Raw genomic sequence first — 22,080 nt, 5'->3', positions numbered from 1 at the left:
TCATTTACTTCTGGTTGTGTTGTAGCCAACCTGCGCCGGTCGGCGGTTCCGTCGCTGCGACCCCGGCGCAGCAATCCTGACGCCCGGGGTGGCCTCAATTTCGCCGCCTTCAGGCGCATCGTCGTAGCGAGTTGGCATGCGATTGTAGCCCCATCCTCCGTAATTGACTTCATGTAGTTGAGGGTCATCTTCAACGTCTCTTACGATCGCAAATGGCCTCTGAGAAATATTTAAAATAACTGCGGTTGTTCCTTCAACCCGTGGCTGTGTGAAGATCTCAACCTCATCCTCATCCATTGACTCGTCGTCGGGTAAAGGAGGCAATTCCGGCGATGACTCTACCGAGAGAAAATCACCCGGCGAGGAAGGAAGATCTTGAACTACAATAACGTCCTCGGCACCGGCGGCAGCCTCCACTGCCTCTCGGCGGGCAGTCTGTTCATCCCTCCAAGTGTCGATCTCGGGGATGGAGTCAACCAAGCTCTTTGGGCTTGTTGTATATAACAGGGAACGCCTTTCCTCGTCAGCTTGAAGCCATTCCAAGTAGAAACGTTCCTGGGCCTCGAGCTCCTCGTTCGTGAGCAGAGCTCGGCGTTGCTCCTCTAGTCGTTGTGCTTCTTCGAGTGCTCGGGCTGCCTTTGCTCGAGCTGCCGCTCGACCGCGGAGAGCTGGAGTAGTTGGATTTCCTCGTGTTGATTCCTGTTCTCGTAGTTCTTGCATCCATGCATTCTGATCCTTAGTCTGCCTCTTAAACTCCTTAATCCAGTCATCATGAGCTCGGTCTGTTACTCTCTCTCGAATCTCGGCGAAGGAGAGGGCGCTGTCGGTTGGATTCGGTACCCGTCGAAGTGTATGCGTTCTCAGGGCATGAATGCGGATGCGCTCCCGTTGGAGACTAACGAGCCTCTGATGTGATAACTTGGCGACGATAGCGTAGTCTAAGGCGGCTTCGGCATGCTCGATTTTGGCCCTGGTAGGGCTACTGAAGTCGGTGAACTTATGACGGATAGAGGCGAGGTCCTTCTTTGCTTTTCTCGGCGTAACTGGATGGATTAGCTTAGGGAACATCGGCTCCTCGATATCCTTAGCTGCTTGCCGTAGCGATGCGAGAACTACTTCTCTATTCGGTGGCCATAACCCTGACTTCTGGAAGCCCGTGTAGATGTGACAGGACAGGAAGGCAGCTCGATACATACGATCCCACATATTAAGGAACTCAAAACGTGTCATCCGAAGTCCGCCGCCGATGATGAAGTCTGTAAGAGCATTGTGTTGTTCCTTTTTGAGGTGCTGATAGACTCCAACGTCAAGAGGTTGTGTGAGGTGACTCGTATGACTGGGAAGCTGGAAGGCGGTGATATCGAACATCTTGCAGTACCAGAGAAAGTCAGGATCTTCATGAGCGGAAAACCCATCCATTAGAAGCAGCCTGTGCACCGGGGCCGACTTCCGTGTCATCTTGGATGCCCTGAAGGCGATGTCTTCGGTCCAGGAAGTTCTCGTGAGATCGGCGTTATATCCGAACCAGGTTTCGATAGTGAAACCGTCAAAATCACTGCTCCGAGAGAAGGAATGACGGTTGAAGTGTTGTATCCACTGGAACGCACGATGGTGGTTATTAGAGCCGGTCTCCGTATGCGTCAGAACGACTTCGTCATCGATGTTTGCAAAGGCATATTCCTCGAGCAGCGATTTCGCCTGGAATATAAGGAATGAAGGGATAGCGAGCCCTGCGGCGCTGATGGCATCCACCGCTGTAAATGACTCCTTGTTGCCGGGTTGGAAGCTCACGGGTCGAGACTTCTTCCTCTTGCGGATGGAATAGATTCTCGGGCAGTCGTCAACCCAACCGATTTTCAAGGGAGACTCGTCGAAATTCCAGAAATTGCGAGGCACGATATCTTTCTCTTTCATCGTCATCTCGAGGTTGTCATACCAAAGGTCCATTCTCTCGATATCGAGCTCTGCACCGGCACGGGTGATCTCCTTGACCTTCGGCTTGGTACACTGAATCTCCGGATGCCGCTTCTTAAACCGGCGAGTCCAAGCTGACGAGACCGGAGCCGCAGACACTCCAACTCGGTGTTTCCTTAGGAAGCAGGCATAATTGAGGATGTAGGCTTCTGTAACCTGGAATGCACAGTTCTCGACTGAACGGATAAACTCGATGAGGGCACGTTCCTCGGCGGCTGTGAGTGCCCCAGGCCGTCCTCCCTTAGCAGGCCGCTTCTTCTCTGAAGGGAGCGGCTTTCCTGCTTTCAGGAGATATAGATACTTCACAGTTAGAGGCTTGTTGGCGTTGTGCAGCCTCGCAACGTCTTCAATGCTGTAGGGGCGTGAAGGGCTCCGCCGAGTCGTCTTCGTGAACCCCGCACCGGCTAGATAGGCGCGCGCAGCCCGCGCCGCAGCCTGCCTGGACTTCGCTGAAACTTGGGTCATAATAACTTCACTTACTGGAAATTCAGTATGCAAAATGTCGAATTGATTGGAATCGATTTGGTTGAGTTGTGCGCGTGCAAGTTTGTATGAGACATTTACGGTTTCGACGGATTTACGGGTTTCGTCACCCCCTCTCCAGCAGGAGTGGGGTCGGCCTGTTAAGGTACGTACATCACAGACCCCCGGGTACCCCGCACAAGAGACAACCTCAGACAACAATCAATCAACACACAGCTGCTGCTCATTATCGTTTACTTGACCCTTGATCCTTTTAGCACGCTCAGTGCGACAGCTATTCATCTGCGGGGTTGTCCAAAGAGGACTGTGTCAACAGCAGCGCTTCGGCTAGGCAAGGCTGCACTTGCATTTTATCTCATCATCCATTCTACCACGCTCACATTTGCGAACTCGTTGTCGCTGACAGAGACCTATGCATGAGTCGTGGCTGTGGTGACGATGGACGCATTCACTCAGTTCCATCGTGCGGTCGCTGGTCGATATGCCATCGCAGCCCCCAAGATTGGACTTGAGTTGAAGCGGATTTCATGCGGTTACGACCTAACGTTTTTCACCTGGCTACCGGTTGCTCCATTACGGTACACATTGTCGCGTGGCACGTACGCCTTTGGATTTCGAGTTGCAGGTCGGCAGTTAATCAAGCAGTGAGCTACAGACTTATAACTATTCCCTAGAGGCAACTAAAGTAGTGAAAATGATTGGCCACACGCATGTTTTAGAGAACATTGAGAAGTGATGGTAAGTCATGTTTCAAATCCCTTGCAGTTGTAAATCTCCCCGGTGCCATTCGGAGGGTGACTGGTGAGAGATTGAGAGACACGAGTGGCTGCTCCAAGGCAGAAGTTAACCGCAAACATGTGAGACAACCCAAGCCGTGGGCCGCGCAGCCGCTCAGCCGCTCAGCTGCCTCGAAGACCGAGAAAGAAGCATTCGTGTTTTCCCTCTTGCACATCCATCTAATTCTGTTCCCAAATAATCGTCCGTTCATTACACTGCAGGATAATTCATTGGGTTCTCTCCTGAACGGCTTCCACCATCCACCATACCTCCTGGAACTGCCCTGGTGTGACTAACAGCTATTTTGCACCGACCAAGCATATGAAAGAGGATAATAAGGGAGTAGTTTTATTGGGGTTGCCTCACGTGATGACCACACTGCACAATAGACTTCCCGGCTCGGAAGATTCACTGAGGGGGTTTCTTCCCTCCTGCAACTGCCTCACGGGGAGTCAATTGCTCGCCTCGGCAGGTGTCTCGTCATCTCTCACGCAGTCAAGACTCGACTTTCACCCCCCCCCATACTTGGGCATTGTAGAGTAGAGTGGGTCTCTACCCACTACTCTACCCACTACTCTATCCACCACTCTACCCACTCTACCCACCACTCTACCCACTCTACCCGGGCTCCACTCTACTCTACAATGCCCAAGTATGCCCCCCCCACCTTCCCTCTAGTATATAGCACTACTACAATATACAGACACTTGCCTCCCTACGAGGGAGCGCGGACGGGCCCTCTCTGACGCTGCGGTCTAACACGCTTACGCATAAGACCGCAGTGACAGGTGACCCGTTGCGGCCAAACTACACACTCTGTCCCTCTTGACTGCGTGAGGTCACCAATAAAAGGGCAATTTATGCGAGCCCGACAAGCTCAATGTCAAGACTCATTGTGGGGGATAGAAATCCGTTGGCTTGCATGTGATTGCTTTCTTGGCGATCTTGGCGTTGTTCTTGATCCCGTAATTGGCCCTTGGTAACGCATGGTGTCACCATGAGGTGTTCGTTAAATGTCTGCAGAGAACGTAAAGCAAGTGCACAAGCCTGGAATGGACTAGACAGGAATGAGAATAATCAGCCATGGGAATAAATAGTGGGCTGGGGGGGACGTCATCACGCTGTACTTGACCCAATGAAGTCCATATCTCCTGAGTGCGCAAAAGCCTCCGGGGGTGTCACGATAAGGGTGTTAAACCAACCAGAGGCCTCGATAGAGGTGTACCTTTCTCAACTCTTTCTTTTGGTTATACATAAAGTAGACTCACAATAGGGCCTTAACAGTGAGGCTCCCTCAAAGCACCTAGGATCGGCGCTAGCTGTTAAAGGCATAACACTGGGGCTCGTGAAACTCGTCCCCGGAGGCTTATGCGCACTCAGGAGATACGTCATCAACAGAAGGCACGATGACCAGGTCACGATGCTCGAAATTGTAGTGCCACCGTCACGTGCGTCAGTCTCTCATGTCCCATTTGCTCTGCGGGAGCTTGGCTTCTGCTTCCTATTTTCGACGACCAATGAATTCCCCATTTACTCGGCGTTTCCACAAATAGCTACCAGCGGCCTTGTAATACCTGAATTTAGTTGTGTTTTGCATCCTTTTTGCTAATAGTTACGTCATAGAGTTAGGTTTATCTGACGCCACCATCAAGTTACCATCTTCTCCCGACATACCAAAAAAACGAAAATGAATTATTGAAGCCGAAAAGAAAATGAGACATGGAATGGTGGTGTTCAGAAAATTGAAAACGTCATCAAAGAACATGGAGATACGGAGATAATGCGGAGTGTGGAAGCCAGGAAAAATCACCGGAGACGACGCAAGGACAAAGGTGCTCCAGGGACAGTGGCTGGACTTAAGGCTTAGACCTTTAGCCCTAGCACCTGAATGGCATGGCCGGAACACCAGAAGGCAAGCAAGTTAAAGTTGTGGGCTAACAGATTCCTAATCTGTGCTGATGAGCGAGACTTTCCGTGGCATAAACAGCCGTGGATGTATAAACCCTGTTAAATGCCACTGTCACATGAAACAATTCGGTAAGTTCATAAACTTTTACTGGGTCAGAAGCCTTTGACTGTGCCGGCTAGGGCCACGGAAAATTCGTCACCTGCTCTCTACCCACGAGCTCGGTTCTTTCCGGAAAAGTCATTCAAGTGAATTCGCGATGACATTCAAATCTTTAAACCCCCGAGGTCAAGCTTGCTTCGGTATCGTTCCTCGACATTTTCATTCAGTAACTCTCACCTCACACCACTGTATATATCAAGTCCCTTTGCTATTTGGCATTTCAGAAAATAGATCAATCCTCCAAACCATTTTCTGTCCAGTACCATCAACAAGACGTTATATTCTAGATCATGGCAACTCCGCAGCTCAATATGGCCATCCAATCTCTTCAGAAATATCTGAACAACCTCTCCGAGCCAAGTCCTCCGAGTCATTCGCAGCTGGATTACTTTGACGCAATGCGAATCTACGAGCAGCTTCGCCATGGCCGCGATATCATTGGTGTGAGCAAATTGGATCTTTTACCCGCATTTCTAATCGTCAGCTATCGTGCCCGGCTGAGAAAGCGGATGAAAAAGCTTAACACGGCATTAAATGAGTTATTTCCAAAAATTGAGGAAATGAAGCCAGGGAAGCCCGCGATGGAGAATGGCGCCAAGTTGGAATTATCGCAGAGTATTGCCAAGAAAATGATCAACATCATAGAAGACCTGACATGTGCGATGGAATTATTCCATTGCTACCTGGAAAGTCAGTACAAGAAGAAACGAAGACGAGTTGGTCAGGTCGAAAAAGAAAATGGCTTACTGGATGGTGTTGGACAGAACATTGTGAGCATTGTCGACGAATGTGGAGTTGCGGAGATGGAGCGCAGGAGGCTGCTTTGGAATGCTTTTAGCCAGCCTTCACTCTGCCTAAAGTCCTAATGAACAGTTATTTTTTTGGCAGCCTATTTTCCTCCACTCCGGCCATGAGGGGATAATAGTGAGGATAGATAGATGCTTCTATCTACCACTTTACCCGTTGACTCATGCGGGGCGAGCCCGGGCGAGCCAACTTAGCAAGCTAAGTTGGCCCCAAAACCCCGGGACGTCGGCGGGGCCCGATTTTGGCTGTGATTTGCCGCTTTTCTTATCCTCTGACTTTCTCATGTTGTCCAAAGTCATTGTAAAGCCACCAATTGAGGGAAATTGAAGTCTCTCGTGATGCCGAAAGGAATGGCTTTTGGATTGAGTTTCATTTAGCTATAGAAGCTGCTGCTTGGGCACCCAGGCCCTTCTGCTGTGCCCGACGGTGCCTCAAACAAAATTAGCTGTACCGGCGTCATCCAGGGCTCTCGCCCTGGCTTCTTATGCGGCCTCTTCTTGCCAGATCATATCATTGATCCTCCACCCGCGAGATGTGTGTTGTTGAGGCTGATGACGCGTAGGGCACGGCGTGAGGGGGGTTTCTGGCCATGGAGATGACTCGTATGAGGGCGTGAGCGGCGGCGAGGATCGCTCGTGAGGCGGCGTTGCTCGGTTATCGCGAAGTCCGGGTAACTCGATCACTGGAAGGTCCTCCTCATCTTCTTCTCCTTCTTCTTCTTCTTCATCTTCCTCATCGCTAGCCGGCCCGCCGAGGTTGAAATCGATAGTATCGTCGCTTCGAGCGAGGGCGGTCCAGTCAACGGCGTTGAGGGGCTTCGGGGCATAATTTGCTTGACGGATCGACTCACTGACTTCCGGCGGCAACTGTGTATCTATCATGAAGCCGTCAGTCTTCTCGTTGAGCAGTTGGGTCATCTGGGATCGTTGTGTATCCATCGATAGATATTCCTTATCCTTCCCTGTGTGTTCGAGCCACTTCTTGAGTTGCAACTTCTTAGTGACGCCGTTGATGACGACTTCCTTATTCTCCCGCCACTCCGCCTTAAGCTTTTCGATCTCGCGAAGAAGAATAGAGCGAGTGGCACGTATCTGCTGCCTGTGTTCCTTTTCGCGGGTCTCAGCGAGGAATTCCTCCTGCTGGTCACGCAGTTCTTGGAGGCTGACGTTGTGAGCGAAGTCGCCTACAGGTTTGCCTCTTTTCCCCCTCTTCTTCTCATGATATCGCTTCTCAATCCGCTTTCTTTGGTCATCCACATACATCGTCACCGTTTCCTCAAGGAGGCAAGCTTCTATGACGACTTTGCTGACTTCTCGAAGGCCAGCGCGGGTTGGAGAGCTGAGGAGATCGCGGTACTTCTCCACGACTTGCTTCGCGGTATCAGAGGCGCGTTGGAAGCGCGTTTCTGAAGGCAAAAGCGAGGAAAAGGCAGGATCAACTGCTTTCTTCGCCTTCATCTGCTTCTTGAGGAGGTAGGTGACTCCGGGCTCTGCGTTGGGGGGAAAGAGGCCTGATTTTTCAAAGCCTGAGATGATGTTCTTAGGGGGTAAATCCGGCATCGATGATTTCCTTTCCAGGGCTGCGATCAGAAGCTATTCTTCTCATAAAGGATGGCTTTTCTTACCTGGATACCCCTCACGAAGTCAAGGCGAGAGAAAGAGCTATTGCCTTTGCGTAGGGCTTGGCGGAGAATCTTCTGATGCGCATTCTTCATCGGCTGAAAGACCTCTACATCCATCGGCTGAAGAAAGTGAGTAGAATGAGGAGGCAAAGGAATAGCGAAGATACTGAATTTCATACAGTATTCTTTAAAGGCAAAGATGCCATGCCCTGAGAAGCCATCTTGAATAAGAAGCCGAAAACCCCCGTCAATATCATCATGAGAAACTGGGGGAACGTCATATTGAACGTACTTCCTCACAGGATCTCTCAGAAACTCGTCACAGCCAAACCACTCCTCGAATCGCAGCCCGCGGCGCTTCACAGTCGCAGACTTCGCCCAAGACTGCCGGTTGAAGTCTTGTGCCCACTCCAATGTAATCTCGCCGTTAGAGAAGGCAGATTCAGACTTCGCGAATCTCATCTGTGGATTAGCATCCACATAGGCGTAATCTAGCGTCGGGAGAGTCTTAAAGATGATCCAAGGGGGGGTCGTGTCACCAGCAGCGCTGCCCGTACCGATGAGGGTAGCGGTCTCGCGATTCGACGGGTCGAGCACTTGGGCGCGAGTCTTCCTCCTCGTGCGCACAACGAGGCACTGTACCCGCTCAAGCAAGCAGCCGACTCTGATCCCGGCTTGGTCTGCATTCCAGCATTCGGAGGCGCCGATCCTGAAGATCCTGATGGTCTCAGCAAGTCGTTCAAACCAGCTTTTAAGGTCGGTGATGCCTCCGGCTTCCCAGGACTCACGGGACTTCTCGACGGCCTTAAGGAAGGTCTTCTGGAGTTCCGGATGATCCTCACGGAAGCGTGGGTACCACATCTTGCTGACAGGCTTCGCTTCTGGGTCCCTACGGCGGCGAAGGGTGTTGGCGGCGTCTTCAATTCTACACCCCGTGATGTGCCTTGTGTACGAAGCCATCGGGTCAGTCGAAATTGCCCTTTTGAGTTTCGCGGTCACTACGCTAGCCTATTCGGGACTTAGCGCTTATAGCCTCTAGCCAACCAGAATTTAGCGGTCACACACTAACTTCATTCGATTTTCGCGGTCACGCACTAGCCTAATTAGGATTTCGCGGTCAACTCAGGGGCAAGCTCATTTCATCAAGCTGTAGGAACTTTAAGACAGCCTAAGTCAATTATTGTAATACTGCATCTTGATCACACTATGCCCGAAGCACCTAAAAAGCGTGGGCGGCCTCGAAAGTACGAGACCCCAGAGGAGAAAGCAAGGCAAGATGCCATTGCTAAACGCGCCCGACGGCGGCTTCGGAACTCCTCGGTGCATGGAGATATCCGATTTCAAGTCTATGTCCCCCAACCGATAGAAGGTTTGCCACCTTCATCCTCGCTGCAACGTCGCCCAGAGTCAACAAGCAGCCTTGACCTACTGGTGGATGCCGCTAGCAGGTCAAATCGAACCGAGATGCCACTCACCAGCCTCGAACCCCACAGAACTAGGGAGACTGGCTCAAATTCGCCTAGCCCGTTAGGAGACGCGGCGTCGAGATCGTGCGAGATGGGACCATATGGTGACCAGTATCACTCGATCGAAGATGATGACATTTGCGAAACTTCGGACTCACGGTTGCACAATGCTACTATGCCGGGTTCCTCACAGAAAGACAGCACACTGAGGTTGTTGCCTGAGAGAACAAGCACCCTACCCGACCCAGATGCACATGAAGCAGTCGAAAACGACGCGAGTAGAATACGGGACGATGAGAACGCAACCGACCAAGAAGACGGAACTGGCGGTGGATTGCTGTCCGACGTCGAGTCTCAGTTAGAAGACGCTTTTGAAACAGACTCCAGCTCCGAATCGGATGTCTCAGATGCTGAAAGTGAGATGGACATCGATGACGCCAGTGTTCCTTCCGAGTCGGATCTCTACTTGGCAAAACGTTTCTTAGAAAGGACCTGGGGGCGTCTGTGCGATTGCCAAGGGGAAGAGGAGGAGGAAGAGGAAGAAGAAGAAGAGGAAAATGCCAATGAGGGTGCACGGCCCGGGCTCGGTCTAAAGGAAATGGCTGACTACTGGCGGAACCTTGCGGTACCAGATGCAATTGGTACTGCGTCACCTCAGGCTGGGATAGACGAAAACGAACAGGTTCAGCCAGATTGGTCCTCGATACTAAGTGGTGGGGACAGCCGCCCAAACTTTGACATCCAGAGGTCTCAAAACATCGCCCCCAGTATTCAACGTACTTGGGATGTGGACAGCGTCATCTCCTGGGCTCCATGTTTATCAATTAATCGTGGGCTTTACGTCTCATATCATCCGCCAACTTCAAGGAATTTTGGAAGCAGCATTCATGTCTTCCACCAAGGAACAGCTTTACACCTTATCCCTCACCTTCGACTGGGCAGTGGACGCCAATCTCCTCAATTTGGCGTATATGTTTTCTTCCCCGGAATCTCCCACGTCTGTCGAACGACTACTTACCTTACTAAAGACGAACGGCGGATGTGGATCAACCAACTTCTTTTGCCCGCGATTCGTCGCTGTTGTCCACCTGATGTGATCCAGCATCATCCCCTTTCCTTCGATGATGTGGAGAGCAAAGTCTACAGTCGCCAACGGGAAACCTGCGGGGGATGGTTCCTAACAGAATGGATATGCATCATTACCTTCCTCAAGAATACCTGCAGGCGATTTGGCACCATATGACTCAGAACACTGAGCAACCCGAACTCGCCATGTTTCGCGGAATGTTCATTGTACTCAGCGCGAAGAACATCAAGCTGGAAGCAAAATCTCCAACATTTCAAGAATGCCGTGCCAAGATTACAACTCACCTTCATCAAGTGTTGGATTGGTCAAGAGCCGATTTGTCCAATACATGGGTAGATGTTGGCCTCGAAGATACTGCAGCTTCAGAGAAGTGCACATTTTTGCACAAAAGCCGATGTTTGGCGTCCTGGGTCCATTCGATGAGGTGTAGCGCCGACAAACCATTGATATTATCGGAACATTTCAACTGGAATCTTACCGGCCAAGCAGGTAGCGCTAGGGTGGAGGCTCGCCGATCGCACCCCCTGCGCAAGGGAGGTATTGCTTATGCTCAACGTTACAACGTGAATAAGGATCTCTTTTCGACAGCCTCGAAGCGGGACTGTGGGCTGTTCGGTGAACTGAACCTAGAAGGGCTGACATGTCCATCTTCATTACTCGACGCTTGGATCGTGGCTGCTCGGCAGTATCGCAACGCCGGGCTGGCGACCTCGCTCCAATCTGCACCGAAACTCAAACGGCTTCGTAAAGTATTTCAAGCTATGAAGTCTCGAATAGGATTCGCGTTGGACAGTTCTATGGAGACGAGCTTCGGCGTTCGAGAAGAATATCGAATCTCTTGGGAACTATTCACAGCTGTAGATCCTTCTACATCACACCCTCGCGGTCCACATCGCCCATTCTGGGTGTTGCCAACTGCTCATGTGAACGAATTCATGCGATGGGAGTTTAATCGCTGGCTCTCCGCTATCGGATTTGTCCGGGCTCGAAGAAGCCGGCGCGATGCCAATTGGGAAGATCATCAAAGAAACATGATCATGGTCACCATCCTTCTTCGTTCTTTGAAAGCCAGCGTCAACTGTCATCATGTTGCAAAGCGCTCGCAGATGTTCAAAGGCACATACAAGAACCGACAGGGAAAGCCTCTCCGTGGTCTAGATTTCGAGAGCAGTATGCGTCAGACAGGCCTCGCTTGGTTGCCTCCTGATCTTTTCAATTGGTCTGATCTTCACCTCCATGACGACCTCGTGGCATCAACCACATTCACTTTCAATGGACTCCAGGGAGTGTTTCGCAATTGGAAGGACGTGGAATCTGTGAGCCGGGAGTATTGTAAAGCCGGAGAATTGGAGGATCACCTGCGGACCAGCGAGCCGAGTGCTTATCCCGATATCTTGGACCGCATGCGGAAGATGATTTATCGGCAATTTGCGCTCCAAGTCATTCGACAAACCTGCGGCACCAACACTGCTCTCGACTCAGGCTTCGAGAGCGAGCACGAATCGGCCTGGGAAGGTTACCGAGGACTGAGCTATGAAATCATCCACACCTTGGCTGGCGAGCCACCTTATTTGTCTTATACACGGAAAGGACCGCATAAATTGGGAAGAGCCTACATGATAGGGTGCAGGGGCTTTTCGACTGGGACGATGGGATCGCCCGCACACTCTGGGATCACTGCTATTATCGACAGCTGACTCGAAGGTTTCATGCGTCTATCGAGACACACCTTGGCGCCGCTGACGCAGAAAGCTGGAAAGGATCTCTAGGAAGACACGCATTGCCTCATTTTTGGATAATTCCACACTACAATATGCACAGCTTGTTCACCAGGTTGCCGAACAGCTCAGGCCAACTCAATCCCATTCGTCCATTCATCTCCGGGTTACATCAGTGGAGGAAATGGGAGGATGACATGAAGCTTTGCAGGGAGGATCGTTGGCTACTCGGCGGAAATGTCTACATGTCAGGCTTTCCCGTCAGTCTACTGCCGGAAAATGCGGCCGAGGCCGAGACTGAGGCTGGGACTGAGACTGAGACTGATGCTGCCGAAACGAGGCTGCGGACTTCCTCAATCGACTTTGGATGTCCTGTTCCCTTCACCGAAATCCCGCGAACTATTGAAGAAGGACTCGACTTCACACGACAACTATATGCTTCCGGCAATCAGAAAATCTTGGCGCATTACGAACATGCTCGCTACTGTCTCGAGCAGGCTTTTGAGGATCCTTTATGTGATCTCTTGCTGATGATAGTACTGACATTTACGTCGTCTACAGACACACCTACACTACCGCAAAACAAGAACAATTTTGGGCCCGGCCCTCGGAGGAATAGGCAGCTTTTAGCTGTGACACTCATGACTCGAATGCTTTGGTTCCTCTACTCGCAATGCTTCCCTTGGGATCGAGATGATGGTATGGTTCTTAGGATCCCCGAAATGATGAAAAAAATGGGTAAGGTTATATCTGAGACCGATCCGACGACTCTACGTTGACGAATCTTTTAGAATATAGAGGAATTAATAATCGCATCCTCTGTAAACTTGGCTGGGTTGTCCGCAATCCAGCGTATAAATATCAGGAAAATCCATGGAATTATAAGCTAGATCTTCGTTCAGATGAGGAGCTCCTCGAGTTGCGAACGGAGTTATTATCATTGATGAACGATCCACCTGTATTTATTGGTCTTGTATTTGATACCTAAGATGACGTGTGGGTTGAACGTTGCCTGAAGATTATCGCGATATATATAACATAGTGTGTGCGAAGTATATATTTGGACATGCGAATCGGGCTCCCGCTAGGCTTAAGTCCGCGGGGACGGTGGAATTCACGGAGGCAGTCGACGGCGATATTTTATTTTATTAAAATTCAAATATACTAAAGCATATAGAAATAACTGGATGAAAAGATAGAGAAAAGCGTAATTAATTGATCGATATTAATACTATTTTCCCCTTACTCTTGACTAAGAAACTCGCAAATAGAAGGTATCCATTCCGTTGTTAAGACGAAGGCAGCCCTGTTAATCATAGTTATACCCTGGTCGTTTGTCTATGACTTAAACTAATGAGAGCAAGGCTTGGAGCGGACGGTATCCCTGCTGGCTCCATAGTGATGTCCTAAAATAGCTAGCTAGACTAAATATGACTAGGAGCAATAAGATTCTATCGCAATTACGAAGATTATTTTTTCTTACTTATAACCATGAAATAGGTAATAAAAGGCATTTGTATCTATCTATTTTAAGTCGAAAGTATTATCTGAACTCAGAAAGACTGTTTATAAAATATCGTTATAACCCTGTCAAGCTGTCGTCATACTTCGACCAATGAGAACAAGGCTTGGACTGGACGGTATCCTGGTTTGGACCGGACGGTATCCTGGTCGGCTCCACAGCGACGTCCTAAAACAGGCAAGTTTTCGTTTTGCGCAATATGCTCTTACCCTAGATCACCGTATATAGTGGCCCTGAAGGAAAGCAAGTGCCGAGTTGACCTCATGTTTGCTTTTTCATCGTCAGCACGCAAACTCTCAGCAGGCGCCCCCTAAAACCAGTCATCATTTCGTAGCCCTATCAGCCCATCTAATTATATATTAAGACTCGAAATTAAGCTCGCCCCTTTACCAGGTCTTGAAGAATACGGCCGTTGGGACGCGTTAAATTAGAACATAAATAATACCAAAACACCCCCAGAAATAGAGGGTCCAATAAACCCGCAAATCTGTGAGCGTGCGATTTTGTTCTGCCCTATCTTAAGATCGAACTCGCTAAGGGATCATGGCGCCTCTATCCGTTTCATCCGAATCTAAGAAACAGCGAGAACGAAACCGTGGTAGAAAACGGCGCCAATAGTTGCGTCAGCAGAGCCGGGCCTAGCAACTCCTAGAAGCCGACAGCTATGAAACTATCCGGCTAGTGAGCCAGGTCTATCACGGAGAGGCCGATGTTACCAATAGTTAGTAGGGCTTGCAAATTCAAGTTCTCCCCATCATTAGACTCATAGTCCCACATCCTGTTAGATCATCTACACGAGCATTCCCGTCGGGGCCATCCTGCCACCTCGTCAGCCAGGATTCAGCACCTCCCGCCGGAAACCTCTGCTTTTCGAGATTCCTCCATCGGTTATAATACTTCTCTGCAAGTTTCTCCCATAGCTGCGTTTTCGGCCGCTCCGGTAATATATTCTCCGACAGATACAAGACGAACGAGCAGTGTGTTTTGTCCCGACGCTGATTTAACAAGCGCGGCAGAGCTGTTGATGCAAGGATCGTTCGAGGCTGTAGCTGCCGCAATCTCGGGTCCTTCAGACACGGATGAAGAGGTGAAACCCAGCCTTATCGGAACGTGAACTCACCCGACTTCGCGTTCGAGCCTATCGTGCTCGCCAATACTTATTGACAATACCGCAGACTGCCCAGCCCCAGGATGATGGTCCTTTGTCGAACTGGATTGTTTTAGAAAATCAGTGTTCAGACCAGGGTATCTCATGTCCTCTATAGAACGATCCAACTTTGCCTGTCCCTTTTCATCAAGTTAATATAGAACAGGCAGCAGAGGATTAGAGAGAAACTAATTCCGGCTCTCCGACCTTTCCGATAACTTTGGGCTTGAGCTTCGCCCCGTTCGATACTACTACTAATCATTTCCCCATTACTACACCCGCATCTAACCCCCGGCTTGGCTCACCCGCTGGCCACCAATAATAACTATCCTCCGACTCCGCTAAACCACCAAAGCCTTCTCCGCTATTATTCACAGAAGTTGACTTAGTGAGAAGGCAGGCAGAACCATACCGTATTGCCACTGCCTAGTTTCCTATCAACCTCTTTACCTCTTCGTGGTCTCGCGGTAACAACAGACCCCTCGACCGTAATCATGTCGCCCACCTTTGTCGGTCCTTTCGCTAGGGCAATCTCGCCCGTCGAGCTGAGGAGAACTACATCTAGGTCACCTGCAGTGCCGCCGCCGTCGACAGCATCATCAGTACTATTGCCGGAACAGATCGCCACCCCCATCATCATGATGATCTGACTAAACATCCCGTACTGTCATTTAAGCACTGGGCCGACGTTAATGACGAGAAGCCCGAACTTATGGCCGGCCAATATCGCATTAAAGCGTTGCGGGACTATGCAAAGCAAACTGGTTTAGGTTCAGACGATCTATGGTGGATCTGCGAGTTTTATAATAAGGGTGCGTCTTTACTATCGCCATCATCATCAGACGCTGACTAGCCTGACCCCAGACACTCTCCCCGTCGAGTTGGATATTAAGCTCCGCGTCAACCGTCGCGACCTTACCTTGCCCGACAGTCATGGCCAGATCTGGTTGCAGCTCGCCTCCGCCTCTGACCGAGATCCCACCCTTTTCTCCCCTCAGAAAAACAAGAATAAACAAGCTCTTGAGAAAAGGATGCTGGATATTCTCTGTCTACGCAGTGAAACCCGCTTTCCAATCAGCAGACTTGTCGCCCTGTGGAAGAATGAGCGATGGAGGCCCATAATCACCCGCTGGTGCAGGACTCAGATAGGGAGGGCAACCTTTAATATCTCCATATGGGATCGTATGGCCAGTTATAGAATCGATGACGTGAGTGACTCTTCTTATAATTACGGAGGTGAAATCAATTCATCGCCATCATTATGGTGGACCTTATTAGGCCGAGCTTTACGAGGCTGACGCGAGCGACCCTATTGTTCCATACGAGCAGTATTGGTTCGACACATTCTATCAAGTGCTCGAAACCCTCAAGACCTTGCCAACCCCTGCCGCCGAATCCATTCAAGTCTCAGACTGGGCCAAGTTAGCCACCGGTCTCGGAAACAACACCTATACCGCCACAGACGTTCGCCAGCTCTTCTACCCAAGAGACAGTAGCGACGGCGACGATTCAGCTGCCCCTACCTCTCGCCAGGCCGGCTTCTTCGGCTCACTTGACAAGAAAGCCTATTACGACCTTTTCCGCCATGTCCTTCAACATCATCCTGCTCTTCCCTTTCCCGATGTGCAGTCGCTCCTGAGGATAAAGAAGGACGAAGGCGAGGTCATGACACGGGTCATTGCTGAGCGAAAACTGCCCGTATTTGGCAGGGTTAGGCCTAGAAATTATACCGCTTGAAGCACTGCTCCAAAAATACGCCAACTATTCGATGGCTCGATGGCCCGCAGGGGACCTAGCTTAGGGACCACTTACGTTCTTAACCCATTTGTTTTGAACGTGCTTTTTGGGGTTTTGCAACAGTGACCCCTATAGGCTGCCGTAGGCGCAGTCCGCGCGACTATACGATTTGCGATAGCCACAGGTCGACTCGACAACACGCAACGTTGAAGACAGATTGCGAAACCTTAACTGGCAGCGGTTCGGACTTTGCATGGCCAGAGAAGGATGTCAGAGGGAGGACCCCGCTGAGGCCACAAACACCCAGATTTTCACAGAGATGGAGAGCAACATGATTGTACAAAGACATCTGATTCTTCCCTGTCCGCAACGGTCACAAGATTTGGAGATGTCGCATATTTCATTTTGCGAGATAATGAATAATGAACTACTGCTGTCGAAACAGTATGCAACATGTTCTCTCTCCACCTCTAATCCCCACCTGACCGTCCAGCACACAATCTCTCACACCCTCCTGCATACACATTTACAGACAGGGGTGAGTCCACCGCAGTAGGATTCCGAGCAAGTAAAAAAGTTACAGTCGCCATATTGCTTGCAGCACTGCGATATGCAACCCTCTTTTATGGTAATTGCGTTAATTCCTCGCTATTAGCTGAACAAAGAAAGATCCGACTTACGCTTGGTACAAGCCCGCTTCTCCTGCAAACCACGTATGTTAGCTAAAGTTTATATGTGTAATATGCCTTGGAGCGAGAAGAGGGGAAGAATTAGGGACGTCTGGCATACGAGGCTTTCGACTTCATCAGTCGGCGCCGCAGCGGCTAGGGCCACGAGCAGAGTTGCTACGGCGAAGAAGCGCATACTATCAGGTGTATACTAGACGTGAAGTGGTTTGTCCTGTTTTGGTGCAGTGTGTTACTTAATGCAAATTAATATCAGACAATGAGGTTACTCAAGCAAGTTAAGGATATCATAGACATTTTATATATGTGTTGCTACTTGCCAGCGGGGCACGAGAGCGGGGTACGGGTAAACTGTGCGTCTTTCAGACATCTTGATACGGTACTATCCTAGATCTGGACGCTTCCTATCTTAATTGGTACGGATGTAGGCTTCTAATGTTCGGTATTACAAATTAAGCCGCGCTTACGGGAGCCCAGAGGTTCCCGGACCCGCGAATCTAATATCAAGTTTGATGGATCATCACCACAGATTGCCGCACAGCTTGATTAATCGTCTGGAGGATGGATGACTCCGCTTCCATACAGCCTGTCGCTGCTGCGGTCCGGTCGCTTGTACTTCTTCCGCAGCCGGTGTGTTTTCTCGAGAGCGACGTTGATGGCATCTTCAAGTTGATGGCCTTCCTCTTCATATTGGGCCCCTAGCTCATTCACAGCTGCTCGCAGGAGTCTGGGAGGCTGATTCAAGAACCCTGTTGTTCGGAATTTCTGATCTTGAATGGATTTTCCAAAGTCGTACTGGAACACCCCACCCTCGCCGTCATGGGGTGCGCTGACCCGCGGATTATCTGGTAAATTGGCCGAAGTGTGCCCGCTGCCGAGGTCCCGTGTGTTGGAAGGCGCCTTGTTCACCGGATCCAGCTTTGATGTCCCAGAATAGCAACGGTAGTATAGAGTCCCATGATGACAAACTAAATACACCCAAAGTATGCATCTTCTTTCAGCCAAGCCAAGCAGAACTGAGAAGGCAACACCTCGCGGGGTTGCATATCGCGGAGTAGGACTCTTACTTAAGTATGCTAGATTATGTTTGATCCGAAAGGTTAACTACCTGTTTAAATGATGGTTATGATTAATTAGATTCAACCTTCATAGAAGAGCTTGATTCATTGAGGTAAAAGAGATTGTAGACTTTGTAGTCACCTCTAATGAAGTAGAGCCGTCGAAGCAGTGACAGCAAGATCGGACCTCTGATTTCCCGACAGGTCTTGATACTATTCCTACCAAATAAGAGGGCTTACACCTAACGGCATTTTTATTACTCCGCTTATTACTCTCCCCGCATATACGGGAAGCCGATCTGCATTCGGAATTGATTTGATGTGCCCTTCCCCAAGTTATGCATCGTAGCGTCGTATTAAATGTTTTAACAGGACTAGCGGTATATAGTGAGCCTTTTTCTCAGACTTTTGTTACGACAGTCAGGCGTAAAGGTACAAGGCCTTAGTAAGGGTTTGTATGCCTCTCTTGAAATGGAACATTTTTCGTTAGGAGGGGCAAAAAAGAGCAATCGACGGAGACCGTGCATAGCTTTGTACTTTGACAGTAAATCTCAATTGGAATCATACTGTTTGGTATTAGGTTGTTCAATTTGAGCCGCCCCTATTCTGAAGGACCCCATTGGTGTCACTCTCTCCTCAGGCATTTGGCCGAGAGTTACACCGACAGTGGCGGCATGTGAGCACTCGGACTCTGATGACCCGACTGGCTAATGTGCGATATTTTTGTTCGTCCGTCGTCTTGTCTTTTAGGTATAAATACGCCTAAGCAGAGATTATTTTTCAATGCTTTCATCGCCAGCTCTAGGACTTTTCTATACTATACAACATTAACACATCTTCACCTGCCAATATGCATGTATTTAAGCTTCTCCCTCTCTTTCTGGGCCTCTCGCTTGCCCTTCCGGCTGCTGAAGGCGATCCCAATTCACTCGAGGCTCGAGCATGCACATACAGTACAATCTCTTTACCTTCTCTCCCAAAAGTCGTAGACCAATTTACTCACCATCTTGCAGGTAGCTGCGTCTCGAATTGCTGTAAGGACGTTGGGTGTAATGGGTTTCTGAATTGTGGTAGATCTACGGTGGGTACCAGAGATACATGCTTGAAAGTAGCAGTTGGGCTTGAATATTTGCTAAATGTCGTCAGTGCTCGGGTGGTAAATGTACATGCCACTGCCAATATAATTGAATTCATTCACAGTTGGCAAGAGACACGGTAGAGGTAAGTACCCTAGTATTATGCACAATGTACTAGGAACTAAACAACTCTAGCAGGAAATTGATGATGTAACGGCGGGGTAATCACGCCGAAAAGTGCGATATCATCTCCTGAGTGCGCGTAGCCCTCCGCTAAGGTCACGCTAAGGCTATTGAACCAATTAGAGATCCCGATAGGAGCAATACCTTGATCTCTTCTATATGTTGGTGAAGAATAAAGTAGCATACTCATACGATCTTAACAGCCAGGTGCCCTATAACGCCCTAAATACTGCACTAACTGTTAAAAGTCTAACACTGGAGCGGGGTACGGGCTCGGAGGGCTACGCGCACTCAGGAGATAGGCTCGATATGTTGCTTGGTCCCCTGGTACGCTGCATAAGGGATTTCCCGGTGATCTGCCGGATCCGGTGATCCGCCGGATTTACACCAACCTACACACTTGACTTCAACCGACCAGAACTCAACAGAAACCTCATCAAATATCTTCAAGTTTGAAATCCAGTAGAAGGACTATCCTTTCTTACATATCCATCCATTTCATAGTCTTCAAGCCACCTTGGTCGCTTACTGTTCCGGTGCGGCCGTCCTGACCCCCGAAATACCACCAGCATCTCCCGATCATTCTCGACAACAAGGGAAGGCCTTTTGGAGCTGGCCTTACAGCTCTCAGTGTTTCCTGACTTCTCCGATCTCCTGTGGCATGGTCGATTTGGTGATTGTGATACCACAGGAAGCTCTGATGGCGGTGGAAGCAAGGGTCGGACCCACTACACTGCAAATCCACGTGGACCACATAAAATATGCTGACACCCTCACCGGCGGTGGGGAGGGTGTAATACAGTCCGAAGGATGTATCTCTATGACATAATATTTTTATTTCATACTAAGGCTGTGCGCTGCTGCTCCACGAAGCAGTGCGTGCGTGTTGTTGAATTGCGCAGTGATGCTGGGTGTAATTGATAAAATCAAGGTTGTTATTATTATTGTCATGGTGAGAGCTCCCTAGGGGCTTATATCCCATGCGATTCCATCTAGGACTTTCAACTTTCAATCTAGGACTTTGTGATGTGACCCTGAAGTGAGGGGGAAGCTCCCAATTATTCCAACACTTGCAAGCTGTTGACCCAGCTATTGGTATACTCGGCCTAGCTGCTAACTAGGTAAAGTGGCACGAAGTGTTGGAAGAGGTATAGTACGGTTGCATATTACCACATGGGTGACAAAACCCTTTTGGGAAGCCTCAACCATGTTAAAATACTTAGTAATTTTGTGGACCCTTGCAAGACTACAGTACTGCACACTATCCGGAAGGTATCTCTCCATTTCGATGGCATCTCCACTAGGGAATATGTCGTGATAATTCCTGGTGACGCGTCACAATTTTTTCACTCACTCACTCACTCACACATACACACCAGCATCAATACCCAGCCCATCGCCACCTCGTAGCAGTCATGGGCCATCCCCATCCATTCCCAAAGTAAGCTCGGGTCTATCCATCATGAGATTGTGTGACTGACCTTGTCTTGTACGTAGATATGCCTGATCACGTCCTATCGCAGACGTGTCCCGATGTTCCGAAGACCGTGGCCCCTAAATCGTACCAACGGAGCCACGATTTCATCCGCGATAGCTACCCAGGGTCCAATCTTTGTCCATATTGCGGCAGGCGTTGGCCCACGAGCATCCCCATCCTCGACAGCTCGCCAGTCCCGTTTCGAGACGTTGAGACAGCCTCCACCTCCTCCGCTATACAGTCTATCGACCTAACAGCCTCTGATCGTTCCACGCCCTCACAGACGATCTTCACCGGCTCTGGAGACGGCCCTGGCCGTATCCTCGCAGCACCGCGGCCCACAGCCGTGTATCGAGATGCCAAATTTACCCAGAGTCGGATCGCGAAGGGCATGAGGGCGAGCTCGTCGCAGCTCAGTGGGGCTGTGGCTAAACAGAGCCAAAACAAGAGCAGACGGAAGATCTCGATGCGTCTCACTGTCTTCCTTGCGAAGCCTGACCCATGGGAAATACTAGACGAAGACGAGGAGCCCCAGTGGTCTTTGGCTAGAGAGCTGCTGAAGGTCGCTTTGCGCCCCTTCGTCGACGAGGAACCATCTTTACCTGTCCACTTCTGGTTCGACAGCATCTTCTTCCCTCAGTTCAAGGACAAGCCTGCCCTCTCTTCTGTTCTTCAATTCGACAAGAGACTCGTTCAGAACGCCCATATTAAAGAGGGTATCACGGAGCTGAGCGACCTCGACTGGGAGAGACAGACAGTCGCAGAGCTTTTCGGCGAGGACTGCCCTTTTCGTTTCAGTAAAACAGAGGGCAGATATCTCCTTTTCCTTGTTTTCTATGAGCCATTGCCTCCTCGACCACAAGTCCCGGCCCCTCGTCATATCAAGACACCGAGGTCAGCCGTAAAGCCGTTCAAAAAGGAGAAGGGAATCAAGAAAGAATTAGTCAAGGCCGAGGTGAAGGTACAGCCAGACTTGTTAGTCGGGAGCGAGTTCAACTCGCCCTCCTTGAGCCCCTCCCTGAGCCCAGTTCTACCTCCTTCGAGAGCTAGCGCAGAAGACAGATCGAGGTTATTACTAGCGACGTGGACGAGACCCGCGCGGGTCAGAAACGAGCTCGAGACTCTATAAGCTCAGCACTCTCGGTAGAGGCAGAGGATAAGGAGCTCTCGGCTGGCCCTGCCTTCACTGCCCA

The 22,080-nt window shown here is 50.0% G+C and overlaps 7 protein-coding genes across 7 annotated transcripts; 4 read left to right on the top strand and 3 right to left on the bottom strand.

Moving 5' to 3' along the window:
* On the bottom strand, positions 1-2,439 carry MRS44_018353 (uncharacterized protein; the record flags this gene model as incomplete). Its single annotated transcript, XM_065616548.1, has 1 exon — positions 1-2,439. The coding sequence occupies one exon, from the start codon at positions 2,437-2,439 to the stop codon at positions 1-3; it is 2,439 nt and encodes an 812-aa protein (XP_065472620.1).
* Positions 2,440-5,613: 3,174 nt separating this feature from the next.
* Positions 5,614-6,168, top strand: MRS44_018352 (uncharacterized protein; the record flags this gene model as incomplete). The annotated part of the gene is made up of 1 exon (XM_065616547.1): positions 5,614-6,168. One exon carries the CDS (start codon positions 5,614-5,616, stop codon positions 6,166-6,168), a length of 555 nt encoding a protein of 184 aa, XP_065472619.1.
* Positions 6,169-6,591: 423 nt separating this feature from the next.
* MRS44_018351 (uncharacterized protein) lies at positions 6,592-8,690 on the bottom strand (the record flags this gene model as incomplete). Its single annotated transcript, XM_065616546.1, has 2 exons — positions 6,592-7,688; positions 7,742-8,690. The coding sequence occupies 2 exons, from the start codon at positions 8,688-8,690 to the stop codon at positions 6,592-6,594; spliced, it is 2,046 nt and encodes a 681-aa protein (XP_065472618.1).
* Positions 8,691-8,936: 246 nt separating this feature from the next.
* Positions 8,937-12,780, top strand: MRS44_018350 (uncharacterized protein; the record flags this gene model as incomplete). Its single annotated transcript, XM_065616545.1, has 3 exons — positions 8,937-10,026; positions 10,410-11,907; positions 12,105-12,780. The coding sequence occupies 3 exons, from the start codon at positions 8,937-8,939 to the stop codon at positions 12,778-12,780; spliced, it is 3,264 nt and encodes a 1,087-aa protein (XP_065472617.1).
* Positions 12,781-15,164: 2,384 nt separating this feature from the next.
* Positions 15,165-16,881, top strand: MRS44_018349 (uncharacterized protein; the record flags this gene model as incomplete). Its single annotated transcript, XM_065616544.1, has 6 exons — positions 15,165-15,179; positions 15,236-15,482; positions 15,535-15,878; positions 15,949-16,368; positions 16,586-16,769; positions 16,853-16,881. 6 exons carry the CDS (start codon positions 15,165-15,167, stop codon positions 16,879-16,881), a joined length of 1,239 nt encoding a protein of 412 aa, XP_065472616.1.
* Positions 16,882-17,639: 758 nt separating this feature from the next.
* On the bottom strand, positions 17,640-18,403 carry MRS44_018348 (uncharacterized protein; the record flags this gene model as incomplete). The annotated part of the gene is made up of 2 exons (XM_065616543.1): positions 17,640-18,011; positions 18,392-18,403. 2 exons carry the CDS (start codon positions 18,401-18,403, stop codon positions 17,640-17,642), a joined length of 384 nt encoding a protein of 127 aa, XP_065472615.1.
* Positions 18,404-20,909: 2,506 nt separating this feature from the next.
* MRS44_018347 (uncharacterized protein) lies at positions 20,910-22,016 on the top strand (the record flags this gene model as incomplete). The annotated part of the gene is made up of 1 exon (XM_065616542.1): positions 20,910-22,016. The coding sequence occupies one exon, from the start codon at positions 20,910-20,912 to the stop codon at positions 22,014-22,016; it is 1,107 nt and encodes a 368-aa protein (XP_065472614.1).
* Positions 22,017-22,080: the final 64 nt, after the last annotated feature.

This window comes from Fusarium solani, assembly GCF_023522795.1.
Source record: "Fusarium solani strain SB1 chromosome Unknown bctg00000015, whole genome shotgun sequence".
In the NCBI taxonomy this organism is placed as follows: Eukaryota; Fungi; Ascomycota; class Sordariomycetes; order Hypocreales; family Nectriaceae; genus Fusarium; species Fusarium solani.
Note: the sequence above shows the minus strand (reverse complement) of the source record. Positions and strands in the feature narration are given on the sequence as shown.